Source organism: Oryza brachyantha, chromosome 1 (assembly GCF_000231095.2).
Source record: "Oryza brachyantha chromosome 1, ObraRS2, whole genome shotgun sequence".
Lineage (NCBI taxonomy): Eukaryota > Viridiplantae > Streptophyta > Magnoliopsida > Poales > Poaceae > Oryza > Oryza brachyantha.
In genome coordinates this window covers 24,487,996-24,505,491 of record NC_023163.2, presented here as the reverse complement: position 1 = coordinate 24,505,491, position 17,496 = coordinate 24,487,996, and the positions used below count along the sequence as shown (strand labels likewise).

The 17,496-nt window shown below is 40.8% G+C and overlaps 2 protein-coding genes across 4 annotated transcripts; one reads left to right on the top strand and one right to left on the bottom strand.

Moving 5' to 3' along the window:
• Positions 1-386: 386 nt before the first annotated feature.
• LOC102705387 lies at positions 387-3,160 on the top strand. Of its 2 annotated transcripts, XM_040526987.1 has the most exons (3): positions 387-648; positions 1,867-2,570; positions 2,703-3,160. In XM_040526987.1, the coding sequence occupies exons 2-3, from the start codon at positions 1,940-1,942 to the stop codon at positions 2,825-2,827; spliced, it is 756 nt and encodes a 251-aa protein (XP_040382921.1). In that variant the 5' UTR covers positions 387-648; positions 1,867-1,939; the 3' UTR covers positions 2,828-3,160. The 2 variants fall into 2 exon arrangements, with proteins under 2 accessions (XP_040382921.1, XP_015694303.2); XM_015838817.2 differs by having other exon boundaries at positions 1,867-3,160.
• A 3,948-nt stretch (positions 3,161-7,108) lies between these two features.
• Positions 7,109-17,452, bottom strand: LOC102721982 (RHOMBOID-like protein 12, mitochondrial). 2 transcript variants are annotated; one of them, XM_040527475.1, is made up of 11 exons: positions 16,990-17,452; positions 16,778-16,892; positions 16,586-16,705; positions 15,014-15,124; positions 14,692-14,730; positions 14,323-14,427; positions 14,199-14,240; positions 12,654-13,473; positions 12,372-12,529; positions 10,881-10,936; positions 7,109-7,352 (listed from the first exon to the last, which is right to left on the bottom strand). In XM_040527475.1, exons 1-8 carry the CDS (start codon positions 17,334-17,336, stop codon positions 13,384-13,386), a joined length of 969 nt encoding a protein of 322 aa, XP_040383409.1. In that variant the 5' UTR covers positions 17,337-17,452; the 3' UTR covers positions 7,109-7,352; positions 10,881-10,936; positions 12,372-12,529; positions 12,654-13,383. The 2 variants fall into 2 exon arrangements, with proteins under 2 accessions (XP_040383409.1, XP_040383414.1); XM_040527480.1 differs by having other exon boundaries at positions 12,696-13,473.
• Between the last annotated feature and the right edge of the window lie 44 nt (positions 17,453-17,496).

Sequence of the window (17,496 nt, the reverse complement as noted above, 5' to 3'; positions counted from 1 at the left end):
TGATTTATTGTTGTCCACGGCACACACAGGTGATAGTTGATTGATTAGGTCAAGCGTATTTTATGCCAGCAACCTAGCCAGGTCAGATGTGTAATTAAGGACAGCTCATGTGTACTCCCGTATATATGTACGCTCTGCACTAACACGTGGCACCGAGCTAGCTTAATGGGCTTAATTATCGAGCTCTCGCCAGGTCAGCTACTCTGCTACCAAATATACGAGAGAATACGATCGATCGATTTTGATCGATCGAGATGGAGAGTGAAGTGAGCCTGGGGAGCAACAAGGGTAGGGAGAGCATATGGTGGTAAAAGGACAGTGACGCGACAGCGACGCTGATCATTTATTCCTCAGTGTAAATACCCACCACAAGCTAGCTTCACAGGTCGTCTTCCACATCCTTCTCTCCGACGACGCTGCCTAGCTGCTCCTGCTGCTCTGTAGCTGGCAGGCTAGGGTTTACGCTGACCGGAGGCGGAGCTAGCTAGCTAGTACCGGCGCCGGTGGTAGCTGGAGAGAGCAACCGATCGAGCTCGGTAGCAGCAGCGCGCGGCGGCGGGATCTGCTTGCTCACCGGCGGGGAGGGGAAGCCTCGCGGCTGGTTTGAAGAGATTGGAGGAGGCCATATATATGTATGGCTGAGTTCTTGTAAGTGCTTCCGTCTCTCTGAATACATCTGGATCAGCCGGTTTGGGTGTTTGATTTGTTAACTCTTGGCGATTATTCTATGGATTTGGGGATCACAAAATTAAGTGTGTGCTTTTTGAGAGTTTTTAATCTCTCTCCTGCTTTCCGTGGTCCTTGATTAGGATTTTATGCCGTGGATCTAAGCACTGATTTGTTAATTCTTCTGTGAGACTGTAGAGAATTCCCTTGGAATTCGCTCGCGTATCGTACTACCTGAGTTCCATTTCTTTTTTCACTGGAAGGTTTCTTCGCAGAACCTGCAGCATGCAGTGGATCACCAGACAAATCATCTTTGTTTCAATTGCACCAAATCACCTCTCTGATAATCCTTTTGTTTCTGGAAACGGCCGATCTGATGAGCCTTTCTCAACTGATCAATTATCCATTTCGTCTACTGCTGAGTGTTCCAAACTTTTTTTTTGTCTGTTGAATTAATTCCTGGAATCCCCAACTGAGTAAATTAATCCTCTGTCGCCCACCAAAAAAATTTCACTTTTTTTTTTGGCTCATCACACTCGATTGGTTTCAAAGAGAGCAATTTAAAGCTAATGTCTACAGTTAAAGACTGGTGGCTAGCTGCAGGCCTGCAAGATTAGCATGCAAAAGCTATTCGCTAGGCATAAAAGCTAGCACTCGATACAAACCCCGTCCCTTCTCCTGTTCCTCATTCCCCATGGCAAATAGTGACCCATGTACGATCCGATTCATAGCTTCCTCCACCGGTGTGTGATGAATCATGGCTGCTTGGTTCAATCATGGAATCATTCCCCCCCTGCATGCACACACACATAGTGCCACTGCTGATGGCTCGCATGCATGCAGCTCACTACCTACTGCGAGAGCAGCAGCAGCAGGAGAAGGGGAAGCCGGCCTGATCTGATGATCTCGATCTCTTTCTCTCTCTCTCTCTCTCTCTCTCTAGATGGAGTAGCTCGATTGATAGTAGCTAGCTGTTGCTCGCAAAAAACGCAGCGAATAAAGCTGCCGCGCTTTCCCCATTCCCCAATGGAACAGTGACACACATGTATTCAGAGATCGAGTGGGTAGACCCTTCCGTGCACAGGAGAGATTTACTCCGGGCTAATTTGGGTGATTATGGCGCGAAATTTTATGCTAATCTGTCTGCATGCGATGTTACTGCCTAATTAATTAGACGCCGTGTGTGTGTGTAATGATTAGCTGCTAGGTAGGTGGATCGGAGCCAGGGCCTGCAGGAGGGTGGGGAGGATGAGCTCGAGCTGGCGTTAATAAGATGATGCTAGGCAGCAACCAGCAGTCGGCGGCGGCAGCTGCAGCAGCGGCAGCGGCGGAGGAGGAGGCGGAGCTAGCACGGAAGCACACGGCCGCGGTGGCGACGTCGCGGCAATGGTCGGCGCAGACGGAGTCGCGGATCGTCCGCGTCTCGCGGGTGTTCGGCGGCAAGGACCGGCACAGCAAGGTGAAGACCGTCAAGGGGCTGCGCGACCGGCGGGTGCGGCTGTCCGTGCCGACGGCGATCCAGCTCTACGACCTGCAGGACCGGTTGGGGCTTAACCAGCCGAGCAAGGTGGTGGACTGGTTGCTCAACGCCGCGCGCCACGAGATCGACAAGCTGCCGCCGCTGCAGTTCCCGCCGCAGGACCTCTGCATGGGCCATCACCACCACCTGCCGTCGCCGATGCCGCTGATGCACCACCACCACGACGAGAAGTACCACGTCGCGGCGGCGGCCGCGCTGGCCGCGGACAAGTCGGCCGGCGGAGGTGGGGACGACGTCGACGGCGGGAGCGGAGGAGTTGCCCACATGGGGAGGTTCCCCGCCGGCGGCTACCACCGGTTCATGGGGCTGAACAACCCGCTGGGGATGGTCAACAGCGCCGGCGGCATGCCGTTCCACTACACCGGTGAGTCATGGAATAATGGCAGCGTGCAAGACAGCAGCGCCGGCTCGCCGCAGGTTGCCGCTGCCGCCGCGGCTGCAGCTGCTGCGGCTCACCACACCTCGCCGTTCCCTTCACTGCTTTCCTTGGCTCCAGGGTCGCATCATCATCAGCTGGTGTTCTACTCCTCCGAGGCCGAGCAGTTCACAGTAGACAACCTTGGATCACAGAGCTTGTCCCTGAGCTCGGCGAGAGCCTTCCATGATCAGACAGGAAGCTAGCTCGCTAGCTCTCTACGCACTGGAACACTCTTCGATCGATCGACAAGGTAAGGATCGATGAGCTCTCCCAAAGAACAATCTAAGGTAGTGCAAGTGTGTGCATTGCGTTCTATGTACTAATTTCTTTCAAGGGACAATTAAGCTTGTGGGTTAAGATTTAAGAAGGAAGATACTGCCAGCTAGCTGGCTGCTGATTTTTTTGCTCTGAAACTAGGGCAAGAAATATGCAGGGGTTTGCTGAGTGTATGCAAAGAATTTGTTACTTCTTTTTATATACAAAGAAGTAATTGATGTATTGGCTTGTGTAATAATTAATAAGTTCGAAATTTTGAACCGTCAGGTCTCTGCCTAGCCTTATTTTTCTTTATTTTTTTTTAAAAAAGAGAGAGAATGAACTTCTTTGTGTGTATATTCAGTATTCTGACGCCATTGTTGCACCCCAGGCTTCCCTGGACATGCATTTCGACAAAACCTTGGGCAATGGATATTAATTTGGTTGATTGCATGTTTCCTTTTTCCAGTCCATATATCCCTGCAAAAACCTTGAGTAATGTTATATATTTGTGTGTGTATATATAGCCTGAATTATATGTGAACCAAGGAATTACGTTTTATATTTATAAACGATGGGACAAATAAAGAAATTATGACTTTTTGTGTGATGCAAAGCATATATCTACATATGGTTCATTTTCTTAATTGTCCCAAGAAAACAGATATTTTTTAACTATTGAGAAACATAGAAATAATGTTCTGATGTTTAACCCATGCTTGAATTATTTTGTAGAAATTAAAGCATTAAAGGCTGCAACTCAAACAAAGCAAACTACAATTCAGCTCATACATAGGGCATATATATAATACTGCCTCTAGTTAAATGAAGTCTTTTGGGATATATAATACTGCCTCAGTTAAATGAAGTCTTTTGGGATATATAATACTGCCTCAGTTAAATGAAATCTTTTTGGATATATAATACTCCTCCGTTAAATGAAGTGTTTTAGGGATATATGGTACTGCCTCAGTTAAATGGAGTCCTTTTGATCTTTTTTTTTTTGGACGGAGGCAGTATATAATACGATTACACGAACTTTGGTAACAGCAGCACTCTGCAGTCATAGTTTACACAATGCAATGAACTATATAACTATATATGGGTTTATATGAATAATATATGCATGCACCATAAATGGCATTTAATCTCTATTAGTTACACTTCTTACATGCACAATATTTATCATTGAGGACTAAGGTCCAGTCAAATTTCTAAATTCTGAAATTTTTTATGTTAAAATAAATTTATAAAACCTACCAAGTTTATGATATTATGAGTATTTTTAAGGAGAATCTATATATAACTTTTATCTTGTATTTATATTAAACATTTAAGAGATAAGTGATGGTCAAAATTTTAGAAGTTCGACTAAATCTAGCTTATCATAAATAACGACTTTTTTTTTGCCGGAAGAGTACGTATTTTGAATGACACGGTCACACGGTAGTTACATAGTATATGGCAAAGCAGCAAGATATATATAATTGTCGCCGGTTAATTAATGAACATAAACACCCAATTAACCTCTTTACAACTCCTACCTATTAGCATAGGCCGAACCTCTTTACAACTCTTACCTAGATCAGTTTAGAGTTTAGGCCGCCAATTGAGGGACATGAGAACATAGAGTTGTCTAAAATAGTCATTCTTCCGTGAACACACTGATAGTAGAGGCCTAGAATTATGAAAACACCAAGCAGTTCACTGAAGCATGAAGGAAGATAAACATAATATAAGAGCAAGGCTAATAATACAGATAGCAAGACTTTTATAGTCTTCTCTTAGTTTATCTATATAGTAGTTAGCTCTTTATAAATAATACATGACTAGCCTATCTTTCTCACAGAGTTTATTGGTTCTTGTGCCAGAGCCGAGTAGCCGACTGTAAACTTAGAGCAAGTTCAATAATACAACCAACTGCTGGCTCTAAATCATTTATATCATACAATAGTTACCGATAAACGTATGCTACACAATTAATATCCAATCCCACCTGTCATACATACATGTGTCTTAGAGTCAGTACTGCAGCTGACTATAAATCTGTAGCCCATTACTCTTCTCTCTCATCTCTTATCTCTTTAAAATATGTTTATAGCTAGCTTATTGTCTGCTATTGTACCTGCTCTAATATAGTCCGTTTCTCCTGTCTCTCCTTCTATCTCTCCTCCATCTCAGCATTTAGCCGACTTACAGACTGCTATTATACTTGCTCTAAGCAACGTCTTATCGTTGTACGTGTAACATTAATTGGCAGGTTCTAGATAAATTAAGAACACACTTTCTATGTTCGAAAATAAGATCATTTTTTGCCCTTTCATTTGTCCCAAAATAAGTTTATTTTTTGAAAAATTATTACATTGAAATTTGTGAAAGAAAAAAAAGACAATGAAAGAAGTGTGTGTGTATATATAAATATATAAATTGAAGTGAGAGGTATCCATTGCATCAGGATTGGATAAAATATAGTGGATTTTAGTCTTTTTAATTTAGTATTGGGAAGTGTGTGATGGATGAAAAATAAAGTTATTTTTGTACGGAGAGGGTATTTTAGAAGCTTGTAGTAAACTAAAGTAAATTCGAATAAGATGCTATGAAATACACAGGAATATTTCGCGGCTGCAAGGAAACGGTGACGACAACGCTGCAACTAATGGTGGAATTGTACTGTAAAAATGCAGCAAAAAGGTTTTCCATTTATTAGGTTAAAGCATACTCCTACATGATGATCATATTGTGAAAAGGAGGTTCAATAAATTAGTATGTATTGCCGCATTTGTTTTCATTTACTGTGTTTTCTCATACATATTATCGATCATATTAATTAATTTGTCAATTAAGTTCCCAAACTTCTCAGTTAAATTATTTTAATTCTCACCAAGTTATTAGTTTAATATGGAAAAATGCATATGTTTTACATTTTTCATTTGCATAATAAACATAATGAAAGATATATTTCACCAAAGTATAATAAATTAAGCTGGGTACAAGTCATGACTTGCTTGAGTGTATATAGATTAAAATGAAAGTATTTGTCATGTTTATTTCTTAAAATACAGACATGTTTAAGAATAGATATTAAGCTTATCATGTGGGAACTGAAACTTCCTTCAAGAAAAAAGAATTAAAAATGAACTAATGATAGAGATCTGAAATGAATTAAAGAACCGAAGATAATATGGTCATGTATATGTATTCTTTTATTACTCCCTTGAAACGCTGGATTGAAAAATGGTGGAATAGGAAAAAAACGCAAGATTTAATTGGAATGTGTTGTGACGTTAGATCATGAACAAGAATGGGGATAGGTAGTGGAAGACAATTCTCCTGCCTATCATAAATAAATGTGAATTTGAGTATAGAATGCTCAAGTACCACTATATCATATTTTTTTCATATATTCTCCTATCATATAGTCATAGTTTTGAGCTTTTATAGCTCGAGGGTTACATAAGAAAGTTACAAGATTACCCCTTGGAAGACTAAGCAACCACATAGGCCTAATGGTTATTTGGATGGTATCTTGAATGACTTTATGAGCTGACACTTGGATTTGAATACTGGTTCTCAGACATCTTTGAGGAAATATTTCTTAGTAGTGTAACCAACATGAATTGCTTAGCCCTTAGTCAAATTCATCTCCTAAGGGAGCTACTTACCTCCTTGTTGGTACGTAGTTGCTCTCTGCCCCTTGCAACAATAGAGTTCATGTAGACAATCTACTTACTTTGTAAATCTACTTACTTTGTAGTATCTTGCTCTCCTACTTATCACCTTTGCCTAATGAAAACATGCTTGAAGACAACTTATATGTTCTCCACATGCTCATGATCGAGCTCTCTTACTTGCCACCTTGCCTCGTGGCAACTAGCTTTCCTTTGTTGCCCTAAGACATGTTACATGTTCCTTAAGGCTGAGTTTTGATCAAATAGTAGGAAGACAAGGTGACTCTGTACCAACAGAATAAAACTAACATATGAGATTGATAAACACAAAAAAATATAGGAATAATTATTTGAAGAGGTCATAAAAAACACAGACACAACTGAAGAGAGAGAGACTCTTAAGGAAATTTTCAGCCAAGAGGTTGGAGTCCTTACTAACTTATCTCCAAAACATACATGTATTGTGCTATTACTTATGAATTTTATAGGATTTGGAAAATTCCACTCCTTTGTTTCAAATGGTTATATAGAAAAAATCCTATAGAGTTTGACACACACGGGCTCCTTTAAAACACATGACTAAAAAACGTAGGGACATGAAAACATAGGATTTGATAAGGAATACAAGTGCAAAAATAAAAAAATATATACATAAAAAATACAGAAATGATTGTTTGATTGGATTACATGAAAACACACATGAATCGGAGAAGAAATAATGACTCGGGGAAAGTTTCCACGAGGCTGGAGCTCTTACTAACTTTTCTCCAAAATCTTTCACTCATACAGTCCTTTGATCAATTACCTACAAACATAAAAAAATTGTAGAAAATTGATCAATGTCACAAAATTTTTAATGTTTTCCATACCCATCAAAGGGATCTGATCATTCTACAAATATTCATATGTGCTTGTTTTCTGATAAAATCCGGTTTACATTCCCAGCGAGCTAGCTACAAATTACTGCTCCGGAAGTCAAGAAACTGTCCCTCAGATGACTAGTCATTATATTTGGTCATGCATGCAGAATGCATTTAATTCTGGACGATTGCTGGTGAAAGAAAGACAAACTGAGCAGCTATACATACTGTTCACCATGTACTCCTGCCTGTTGGGACGAACGACTAGCTACATGATGGTCACAATGGTAAAGCAGCGTTGTAAAGAGAGCAACGTTACTGACCAGCTAGGTAGCACACATTCAACTCGATCTCTGTACTCTGGCTGCATTCTTTAAATCTACGACTAGATTTTTCTCAGATTTTTTCAATATATATATAAGTTCATCATTTTATTTTTTTCAAAATATATTTTTAACTTTATAGTAACTAATTTCATCATTTATAACATCAAATAGCTAGCATAAAAATAAGACAATCTTTTACTCCCTCCGTCCTCGTTTACTTATCACCGTTAACCATTAATATTTTAACTTTGATCAGTAATAATATTTAAGCCATCAGTGGATGATTAGTACTAAGTTATACTGTTGTATATTTATATGTCATATATCACTAATATAACATATTTTTATATACACAATGTTTTTTAAAAAAAGATGTCAAAGTTACTGGATAAACAGTAACTGATGTCAATTATTTCAAACCTTTGGGAGTATATTATCTTTCATGGGGAAGAAGAACACTGCCTCTGTCCTCTTTATCTCTCTAGTAGATCTCTGACCCATACACATCACCCTGCGTCACCCCCACCAGCAATGGGATGCCAAGGGAAAACAACAAAATAAGACACGGTGGACACACTTTGTTGGCGCAGACCCACCAACTAACGCACAGCCAGCTAGCTGCTAGCTTAGCACAAACCTAAGCTATATATAGAGGGCTATAGACAAATTAAACATGCATGCATCAACATAATACATGTCACTTTTGTAAATGGTAACATGCCTAGATAGCTAAGCTAGCTGCTAGAGAGAGCTAGATAAATGTATCAATCGTGTAAAAGGAAGATCATCAGAAAGGCATATGTACAGTTGCACGCAAGAAATTATCTGTTAATCAAATCGTGTGTACTGTGTCTGTATGACAATTGCTATACAACCACCGGACATTCTGAACTTAAAAATTATCATCAGCAGCAGAAGCGCTAGTAGTATCCCAAATAACTAGTGCATGCCCATGGATATTCTCCAACGAGCTATAGTTAGTTTAGGTATTTATAGGCAGCTCCAGTCTATATATGCATGGGCCCATTTGGAATGCAGGGAGTTAACGAAAAACTTAAGGGTAAATGATATACAAAAATTTGGATGTATGTCATGGCTGGATTATCATACAAGAATTAGTTAGTAACATGCATGAAGAGCGCTGTTTTGGCACTCAGTGTGAAATTTGTAGGATTTTAAAGGGAAATGTCTGCACAATTATTTATATTAGAGAGCTCAGTGCCTTTGGACACAGTAAAGGGAAATATGATGAAAAAAATATGAGGTTTGAGCATATGTTTTAAAATTTCTCAAAATATGGAGGAAGGAGAGGAATTGTATGGTGTAATTTCAAGCTCAATAGTCCTATAAATCATATCCAAAATGTTGTACAAAGTTGGTTAAAAAAGATTCTACATATATGAAATATTCCTAAATAAGGTTAGGGTATCTTTGGTTTGGAGGATTTACAAAGGAAAATCAGAGGAATTGAATCTTTCCCAGTGAGAATTCTATAAATTTCTTGCGTGAGAATTCTATAAATTTCAAGTTTATAAATGTTCCTCATTGTTGGATTCCCGTTGTCTAAGGTTCAGTTTTCTCTGAGTTCACAAAAGTTTCTACAGACCATTCATCAAATTAAGTGAGTAATATGCACAAAGGTCTAAGTAATTAACCACAAAATTTGAACAATATGATGTTAATTAAGACACAATCGAAAACTAACAAACCTAAACTAAAGGAGAAGAGAACAAACCAAGCAAGTGAGAACAACAGCTACAAGATCTCATCAAAGATCTCCATACTGACCATGGAGGCATTGAACGACTGTCAAGACTCGAGAGAGGATCAACCTTCTCGACAACCTTGTAAGATTGATTGGTATGTGACCAGTAAATAATGGTGAGTCACAGATCATGCTTTATATATATTAATTCGTCCCAGATTTGCCAAGCAAACTCTTGGTGAGAATCATAATTAAGACCATCAACTTGCCCTGAAATTCTTCTTTGGAAATTCTGTCTTATGTGTTGAGCCACTAATATCGGATCCGGCAATAAATGGAGAATTCCCATGCGGCACAAGAAAATCACTAAGAATTTAAGACAAGCCACCGAGATATACTGTCAATATATACCAGATCTGTCTAGATTCATGACCAATACTGTATACCAGATAGCAAAACTTAATTAACCCTGACTTAATGACGTTCTTGTTGTCACCACCAAGATTTGATCAATTAATAATTGTTAATTGGCATGCGAGATAAATTAGCAGAGACCCAACAGCAGCTGGACCTGGGGGGCGAATAGATCAGCGGTTCTGCGTGCCATTCTGCCCATTTGACCAAGAGGAAAAGCGAGCATTGCGTACGTGGGGGTCACTATCTCATCTTGCGTGCCGGATCCATTGAGGGCAATATATCGGGGCTAGGTAGATCTTTTCTCTCCACGTACACACCTTTGCCAAAGCTGGACACAAATCCCAAAGCGACCTTTCCTTTGTGCACTCCGATCGATCGATCTAGTAGTACCAAGCTATAGCTACTCGATCATCTGCACATATATGCTTTCTCTGCTTATTTGGGAAAAAAAAAAGGAACGTTGGTCTCTGCTAGCTAGCTAGAGCCGAAAACATTTCCTGACAAAAAAACACCTTCCAAGTTCCAAACAATTCCTGCTGTCTACCGTAGACAAGCCCCTCCAGGGCCAAAAGACAAGTCAATGGTAATTAGGACTTCTTATAAAACAGAAAGCAAGGGTTTGCAGATACCACTAGTCCACTAGGTGATTATGACTTGAGCCTTAGTCTTTGCTCCATAATCCTATTTACATGCATGCTATCCAAGATCTACTAACTTCATCCTAAAATAAGGTTAATTTTAGTCATTCTAGTTTGTCCCCCAAATAAGCTCGTTTTTAGGGTAATTATTGCATTCGAGTTAATTTATGAAAGCAAGAAATAAATGTATTAGGAATAGATAAACTAAGAGATAATTGTATTAAGATTTGATAAAGTAGAAGGTATTTTAGTTTTTGTATTGGTAGGTGTGATGAGTGAAAAATGAGGTTAGTTTCGGTCAGAGGGAGTAAAAGACAATGCCTCAAAATAATATTGTACAGATAGTTGGAAAAATGAATTAGCTAGCCAAGGAGCATGTTAGCTCACCTCTAGGTCCAAGATTTTCCCCATGAATGCATGTATGTCTTCAAAGACAAGTTGCCCTAAGAAAAGATAGCCTTGGAGTTAAGTTGCATATATACATGCATATACATGACTACTTACGTAGAGAGCAGGCATACACAAGCATGCATGTGTTATCCATGTACATATATCTATTTTGAAAGACAATAAGACACGCCTAAAACAAAAGGACAAGCATCTCAAGTTGTAAAAATTTGTCTGCGTGACCACAAACCATGTATCTAGCCCAGCTAGCAGTTCCAAGGAGAAAAAAGAAACCCAAGCTGCTAGCTAGCAGCAGCAAGCGAAGGGAAGTGACCAGTGAGTGGGGTTGATGAGTAGTAAAAGACCAGCAGTGGGGCTGGCTGGGGCTGGTCTTTGGAGGCGAACTAGGCCCTCTTACTACGGTTAAAGCGGCCCTGCGTGCACTGTGCCTGCATAGCCCTGTAGCTCTAGCTAGGGTTTGCATGCATGCAGCAGCTAGCTAGCAGATGTACCCTCCGTATCTTTTGCCACGGTGAGACATGGACCAATATATACCCTTTCACATGAATGGTCCCCTGAGACTATGATTCCTATCCTCCATTTTTTTTCCTATCAAAACTCATCGATCTCTCTTCCTTTCATATCTTTATTGGTATTAGTTTCATCCGTTAGTTAACTTTTGAGTAGCTAGCTAGCAACAAACCGGTAATTAGCCTAGCTGGCTGACTGGCTTTAGCTTAATTAGCTGTGTTCTCTCGTGCTGCAAAAGCATCGATCGATCCTAGCTAGTCTACACATCTAATTGTGTACTTATATGCAGACATGCATATATATGTGAGAATCGATCGATTTCGATCGACAATGTAGACAGCTAGAGCCATAGATTGCACGCTGTCTATCCTACATGATTATATAACCCACGGTGTGCATGGCAGTTAAGCTTTGATTATTATCAGGGGAGGAGATGATGAATTGTATATAGTGTGTGGCAAATGGATGTGTCTTGCTCGGTACGTGATAGACGAGCAAGTTGGACACAAGCAATGATCTGCTATACCCGTAAGGTTATGTTTGGAGAACAGTATAGGGAAGTGGCCTACATATGCATAGCCTGTACCATTATCCTCTCATTTTGTGTTGTGCCGGCCTGCTGCATCATTCTTCATTCATCTCTGTACTAAAATAGCATGATTAGTTCTAGGGTGTACGTGCGCTAGCTACAGATTAAAATGTGTTTTCTTTGACTAAAAGGTGGAGAAAAATAAAATCAGCTACTTTAGCTAGCTGCTACCAACCTAAATTCTAAGCAGATGCCGTTCATTAACGGCATGTGATGCAGGCAAGGACGGCTGCTCCCTGGGGTATTTTACTCGAAATGATTCCCCCCATAATCCATTTTTTACTTCTTTTTCTCTCAAAGGATAGTTAGGTGATAGATTATGCAAACATACTGAAACTGTGTTTGAATTTCTTTAACAAGGAGAAAATTACCTGAATCAATGTCTTCCTGGCCGTCCATCGTTAAAAACTTAAAATTCAGTGTTGCAGTTAACCTGACGGCCCGACCATGAAGGGCCTTCCGTGAGCTTACCTGCCCGATAAGAAACTAACGCCTGTCCTCTGAGCTCCATCCAATTCCTGACGAATTCCTATCAGTTAAGGAGAAAAACCGGTTTCAGCCTTTTAGGTAGTGATTGCACCTTACACGTGTACGTATATAAGTACTGTGCAGCATACATCAGACCCCCCTTCTACGTGTATCATACAGCATACCTGATCGAGGAGGATTAAGTTCCATCGAGTATATCAACCAACCTGTCCATGGCTCCTTGCGGCTGATGTGCACATAATTAACCGGTTTCATGTCGCTGCCACTGAAGAAGCTGGTCAACTGCTAGTGTGCCAGTGCAATGTAGTGGACTCCGATCGAGTTGGGCCTGAATCCCTGATGGGCCAACTTGTAGCCTCGAGATACCATGCTAGGCGAGGCGATTTATACACTGATGGTCTGATACGTGACACCAGCTCTGCAGCCCTTGCGTTACCATCGCATTACTGCTCCCGAAGCAGTGGCGACAGGCGAGCGAAACCATCAGCTTGTAGCCTTGAACCCGTTTGCACGCGAGCAGAGGCATTTCTCCATCACACACAGTAAAGTATCACAGGCAGACTCCGATGACCAGCCATGAAACCGCCCTTGCCATCCGCCGCAGGAACGAGTGCTAACTGTTATGTTAAGGATGGTTCCTCAGGACGAAATCAGGTTTCCTGCCAGTCACTGTCATTGGCAGTATCAACGATTTCTACCGAGAATCCGAGATAGCATCCAGACCAACTTTAAGTATTCCTACATCAGGAAGTTGGACGAGCAGCATGGTCCATGGGTCGTCCGTCCCTCGACCCAGGCAAACTCGTCAAATTAACAAATAACGCAACTAAGCAGTCCACCAGATGGAGCCGCAGCCGAAGGTTGTTTTTGCTCCACATGAATATTTCTACACGATCAGATCCAGCCCTTGCTGATTCGAGCCCATACGAGGGCAGCTACGACGGCACCCCCTAAATGAGCAGAACCTGATACACGTCCTTGCCCCTAGAAATGAACAGATATCAGTCAGTGTACAGTTTTTGGAGGAATAAAAAAGAAATAGAGGTCAGGCGATCATATTGAAGCAATGAAGTATATTCAAAAGATATACTCCCTAAATATGTAAATGTTTTTGACGTTGCTAGCTCAAAAATGAACTAGCAAACGTCATACAGAAAAGTTGGGAGGGGGTATAAATCAAATGTACCCATCTAGCAGAAAGGTGCAAAATATAGAATATCAACTAACCAGGAAAGATTACATTCTAGAAAACAGAGACATCACAGGGAGTAATCAGTAAAATATTGCTATCCACCGTAATATGAATATTGACTCTTTTTTAAGACATCAGGTCAATCTATAATATGAACTAACCAGGAAAGGCTAATTCTAGAAGAAGAAAAAAAGAAACATCACAGGAACTAATAGTAACATAGCCCTAGCCACCCTAAATGTGAATGTTGACTCTTTTAATACGTCAGGTCATAAGACCAGAACTACCACGACCAGGAAATTCACACAGCAAACAATTCACAAAAATCCCAAAATTCAAATTAAATAGAAAAGTAGCAGTGTCCAACAGTTGCACTGTAATGCGTCTGCTGAACCATGAAACTATCACAGTCAAAGCTCATGGCAAAGAAACATAGTAGCACCAAAAAGGCAAAAGGTGCATGTATTACAGCAGCAAATCCACATGAAAAGAAGTCACATTTTAAGTTACTGCTTACCTTCTTGACCCTCCATAAATCAGCACCAATCACAACAGCTCCCTGAGAATTCAAAGAATTTTGTTTTACATCATAACAACTGCATGCTTAACAGAAAATTTTGAAAGGAAAGAAAGCTTCTAACCAGAATTGCGGCTGGAATAGGAATAATGAAGTAAAGATAGACTAGTCTCTTTGGATGCAAAAAGATCTGAAGAAGGATAACTGCATTAGCTGCAGCACTTGCACCCTGAGTGACATGGACAGAATGAGTTATGTTCTGGGTGTAACAAGTAACAACTTGTGCACTTGTACAAAAAGCGCAAAGCATGTCACTTTGGTGGTTATATATTATGTTAGACTAAATCACCATATTGGCACTTTTCATTTTAATAATTATTTGTAGAATAAGATGAATACATATATGGTAGGGTAGGTAAAAAAAATCATTGCCTGTTTATGAATATATGAATCTAAACTAACTGCAAAAACAAGAAATCAATAAATCACATACAAGCGCAGGAGCCCTTGAACTGTCCCATCCAATATAAGCCTGCAAAGAAATAGTACACACCAAATTATGGAGATCATTGCAAAATCGTAATGAACCCTTTCCATGCAGGATATGTCCCAGAAGAACGACAAGGCTGGGTGGCATCTAGTAGCTAGCAGCGAACTGACCAGCGACTAGCATTTTCACAGATTTGTTTTTTCTTAACTAGAGATGATATTAAGGCTGGTATTATGTTTCTTAATTGGATAAGATAGGATATCCCGTCCAGGATTTGAATCCTGGTTTCCTGATGTATAAGCATTCACATTGTATCCAGGCTTACCTGTTTTCGTGGAGCTAGAAAAGCTTTCTCTAGCAGGAAGAATGCAGATCCAGTAAGAGCTCCTGCTACATACAACTTCAGTACAAAAGCAGGACCAAACGCATAGGAAACCTGATTGACGAGGGGGGAAAGCAATTCAACTCGTGTAATGTAAGTAATAGATGATCAATACAGAAATCAGAATTAGATATATATACTACCTTCATTTGGAAATGACTTTTTAACTCCACTAAACATGATGATGTACTATAATTAAAATGAAACGGTTATATGCTAGGTTTGGTTTTATAAATATGGATAAACCATATCTGATTTATTCAGGCCATGGTACACATCATTTCCCATGCCAAATCATTTCAGAGCTCTCTCACTTAGGGTGTGTTTGGTTTCCCGTATGTTGTTTAGCCTGGCTCTTACTATTCAACCTGGCCCAACTGTCTTGGTTTGGACAAGCATCATCGATTTGTTTGGTAGATTGTGTTTTTTTTAGCTTAGCTATGTAGAGAAATTATTAGTCATATGTATTTGGATAAGCCCAGCATGTTAGAGCCAACGGAAGGGAGCCACATACTCCTTTTCTGCTCATGCGAATCAGTCCAGTGGTAAACGGGACATGTCGTATGTTAATTTTTGGCCATGATGAAGTATCTTATCTCTTCACTACATAAAATACACATGACATATCTTCAGAGTGTGAACAGAACTGATTGGAGTTGCAGAAAACTAATGAAATGAATGGTTGTTTTTAAAACTTGAAGCCACTTTTATGTGATTTTCACTAGAGAAATAAACAAAGAAAATTTGCTTGATCAAATTCAATACTATCAAATATATTAGAGTAAATTTCACAAAACTACAGGTACTTTGATAAAATTATTGCAAAAGTATAGATTCAAGGTTGTGTATCACAAAACTACAGATTTAACACCAAATTTCTCAGAAAACTACATATTTAAGGTCTTGTATCACAAAACTACATCTTTAGTGGTGAAGCTATCAAAGAACTAGGTTTTAGGGTTCCACTATTGTCGTTTAAGTTACAAAAGTTGTAGTTTGTGATGAAATTGATGTTAAATATACACAATGCCTTAAATATATAGTTTTGTGAATAATTTGGTGTTAAATATGTAGTTTTGTGATACACACCCATAAATCTGTAGTTTTGTCATGGTTTGATCAAACTGTGTGTGTAGTTTTGTGAGATTTACTCAATATGCTACTCTCTCTTAATTTTACACATAATGTTCGCCCAACATTAATTCTGGAAACAAGTTGGTGGTACTAGGTTGAAATATTCAAGAAAAATGTTGAAATTCAGATGAGCGTATGTTATCACAACAACTCATAAACCATGTCACGGATCAAGTGCTAGATAAATCTGTTGGTCTATGCTCACTCATAAATCTATTGACACCATTTTCACGCAAATCTTAATACGTTTGCAGTATTATCTGTTTACAATTATGCATTGTAATATTATCTGTTTAAGATTTGAAATATTATCTGTTTACAATTATGCATTTGTAATAACAAAAGCATCTTGCAAGACTGGTGGATAGCTGAGCATCTTACATTTAATCCGAAGAAGTAGAGACCGATCATATTGGTGAGAAGGTGATCAGCCTCTGCATGGCTGAAGGCACTTGTGAGCAAAGTGTGTATACGCCCACTTTTGAAGTTATCAAGAGAAATCTGCTCATCAAAATGAGAAACACTTAAACCCCTTTTGAAACAAAAGCAGAAGCTCCTCGACTAATCACTAACCATGAAATGCCTCCTCATGAAGCTCGGATCAGCCAAGCGCCAGAGCATGAACACGCCCACATTGGCGGCAATGAGCATCAACACAGCCCCTTCTGCGGATGGCATCCAGCTCGCCCTTCAGCAAACATCAAAACAAAAAAAAACAAAACAAAACAAAATCACCAAACCACCACGACAATCCCCAACTCAAACCATACCAACCGAAACCTCACCCGGAAATGCCGCTGAGGAACATGGACGAGGAGGGGAACCGCCCCGACGACCTTTGCCGCTGCAGCGAGAAGAGCTCGAGCGAGCCAGCCTCGCGCGCGGCCGCCAGCCACCGCGCCACGGCGCCCCGAGCGGCAGCCGCGGCCGCGGCGCTCGCAGGCAAGATCGGTCCAGTGCTGCGCCATAGTGGGAGGCGGGAGGCCGGAAGGGAGGGCGAGGCGGCCGCGGGGCTGGAAGGGGCGTGGAGGAGTCGGTGGGGGTTTGGTTGGGGTTTGGGTCGCGCGGCTGTGCGGAGCGCCTCCTGGGCGAGGAGCGAACGGAACTGCAGCAGCCTCCTCCCCGTCGCCATTCCCACCTTGCTCACCCGATCCTACTCCTCGGCTCCTCGCTCCGCCGCCGTCGCCTCCGCCCCGGGCTGTCAGCGGCGGCCGGGCGGACGTGCTCGGGTTGATGAACTCCAACAAATTCCGCTCCTGAAGTGCGAACGAGATCCTCCAACTTTGATCTCA

Excerpts from the sequence above, each read along its gene's own strand:
- LOC102721982 (XM_040527475.1), bottom strand. The coding sequence starts at position 17,336 with ATGGCGACGGGGAGGAGGCTGCTGCAGTTCCGTTCGCTCCTCGCCCAG. Across the intron at positions 16,706-16,777 it reads TCATGAGGAGGCATTTCATG|ATTTCTCTTGATAACTTCAA; the intron begins GTTAGTGATTAG and ends TTTGATGAGCAG. Across the intron at positions 14,241-14,322 it reads CTATTCCAGCCGCAATTCTG|GGAGCTGTTGTGATTGGTGC; the intron begins GTTAGAAGCTTT and ends TTGAATTCTCAG.
- LOC102705387 (XM_015838817.2), top strand. The coding sequence starts at position 1,940 with ATGATGCTAGGCAGCAACCAGCAGTCGGCGGCGGCAGCTGCAGCAGCG.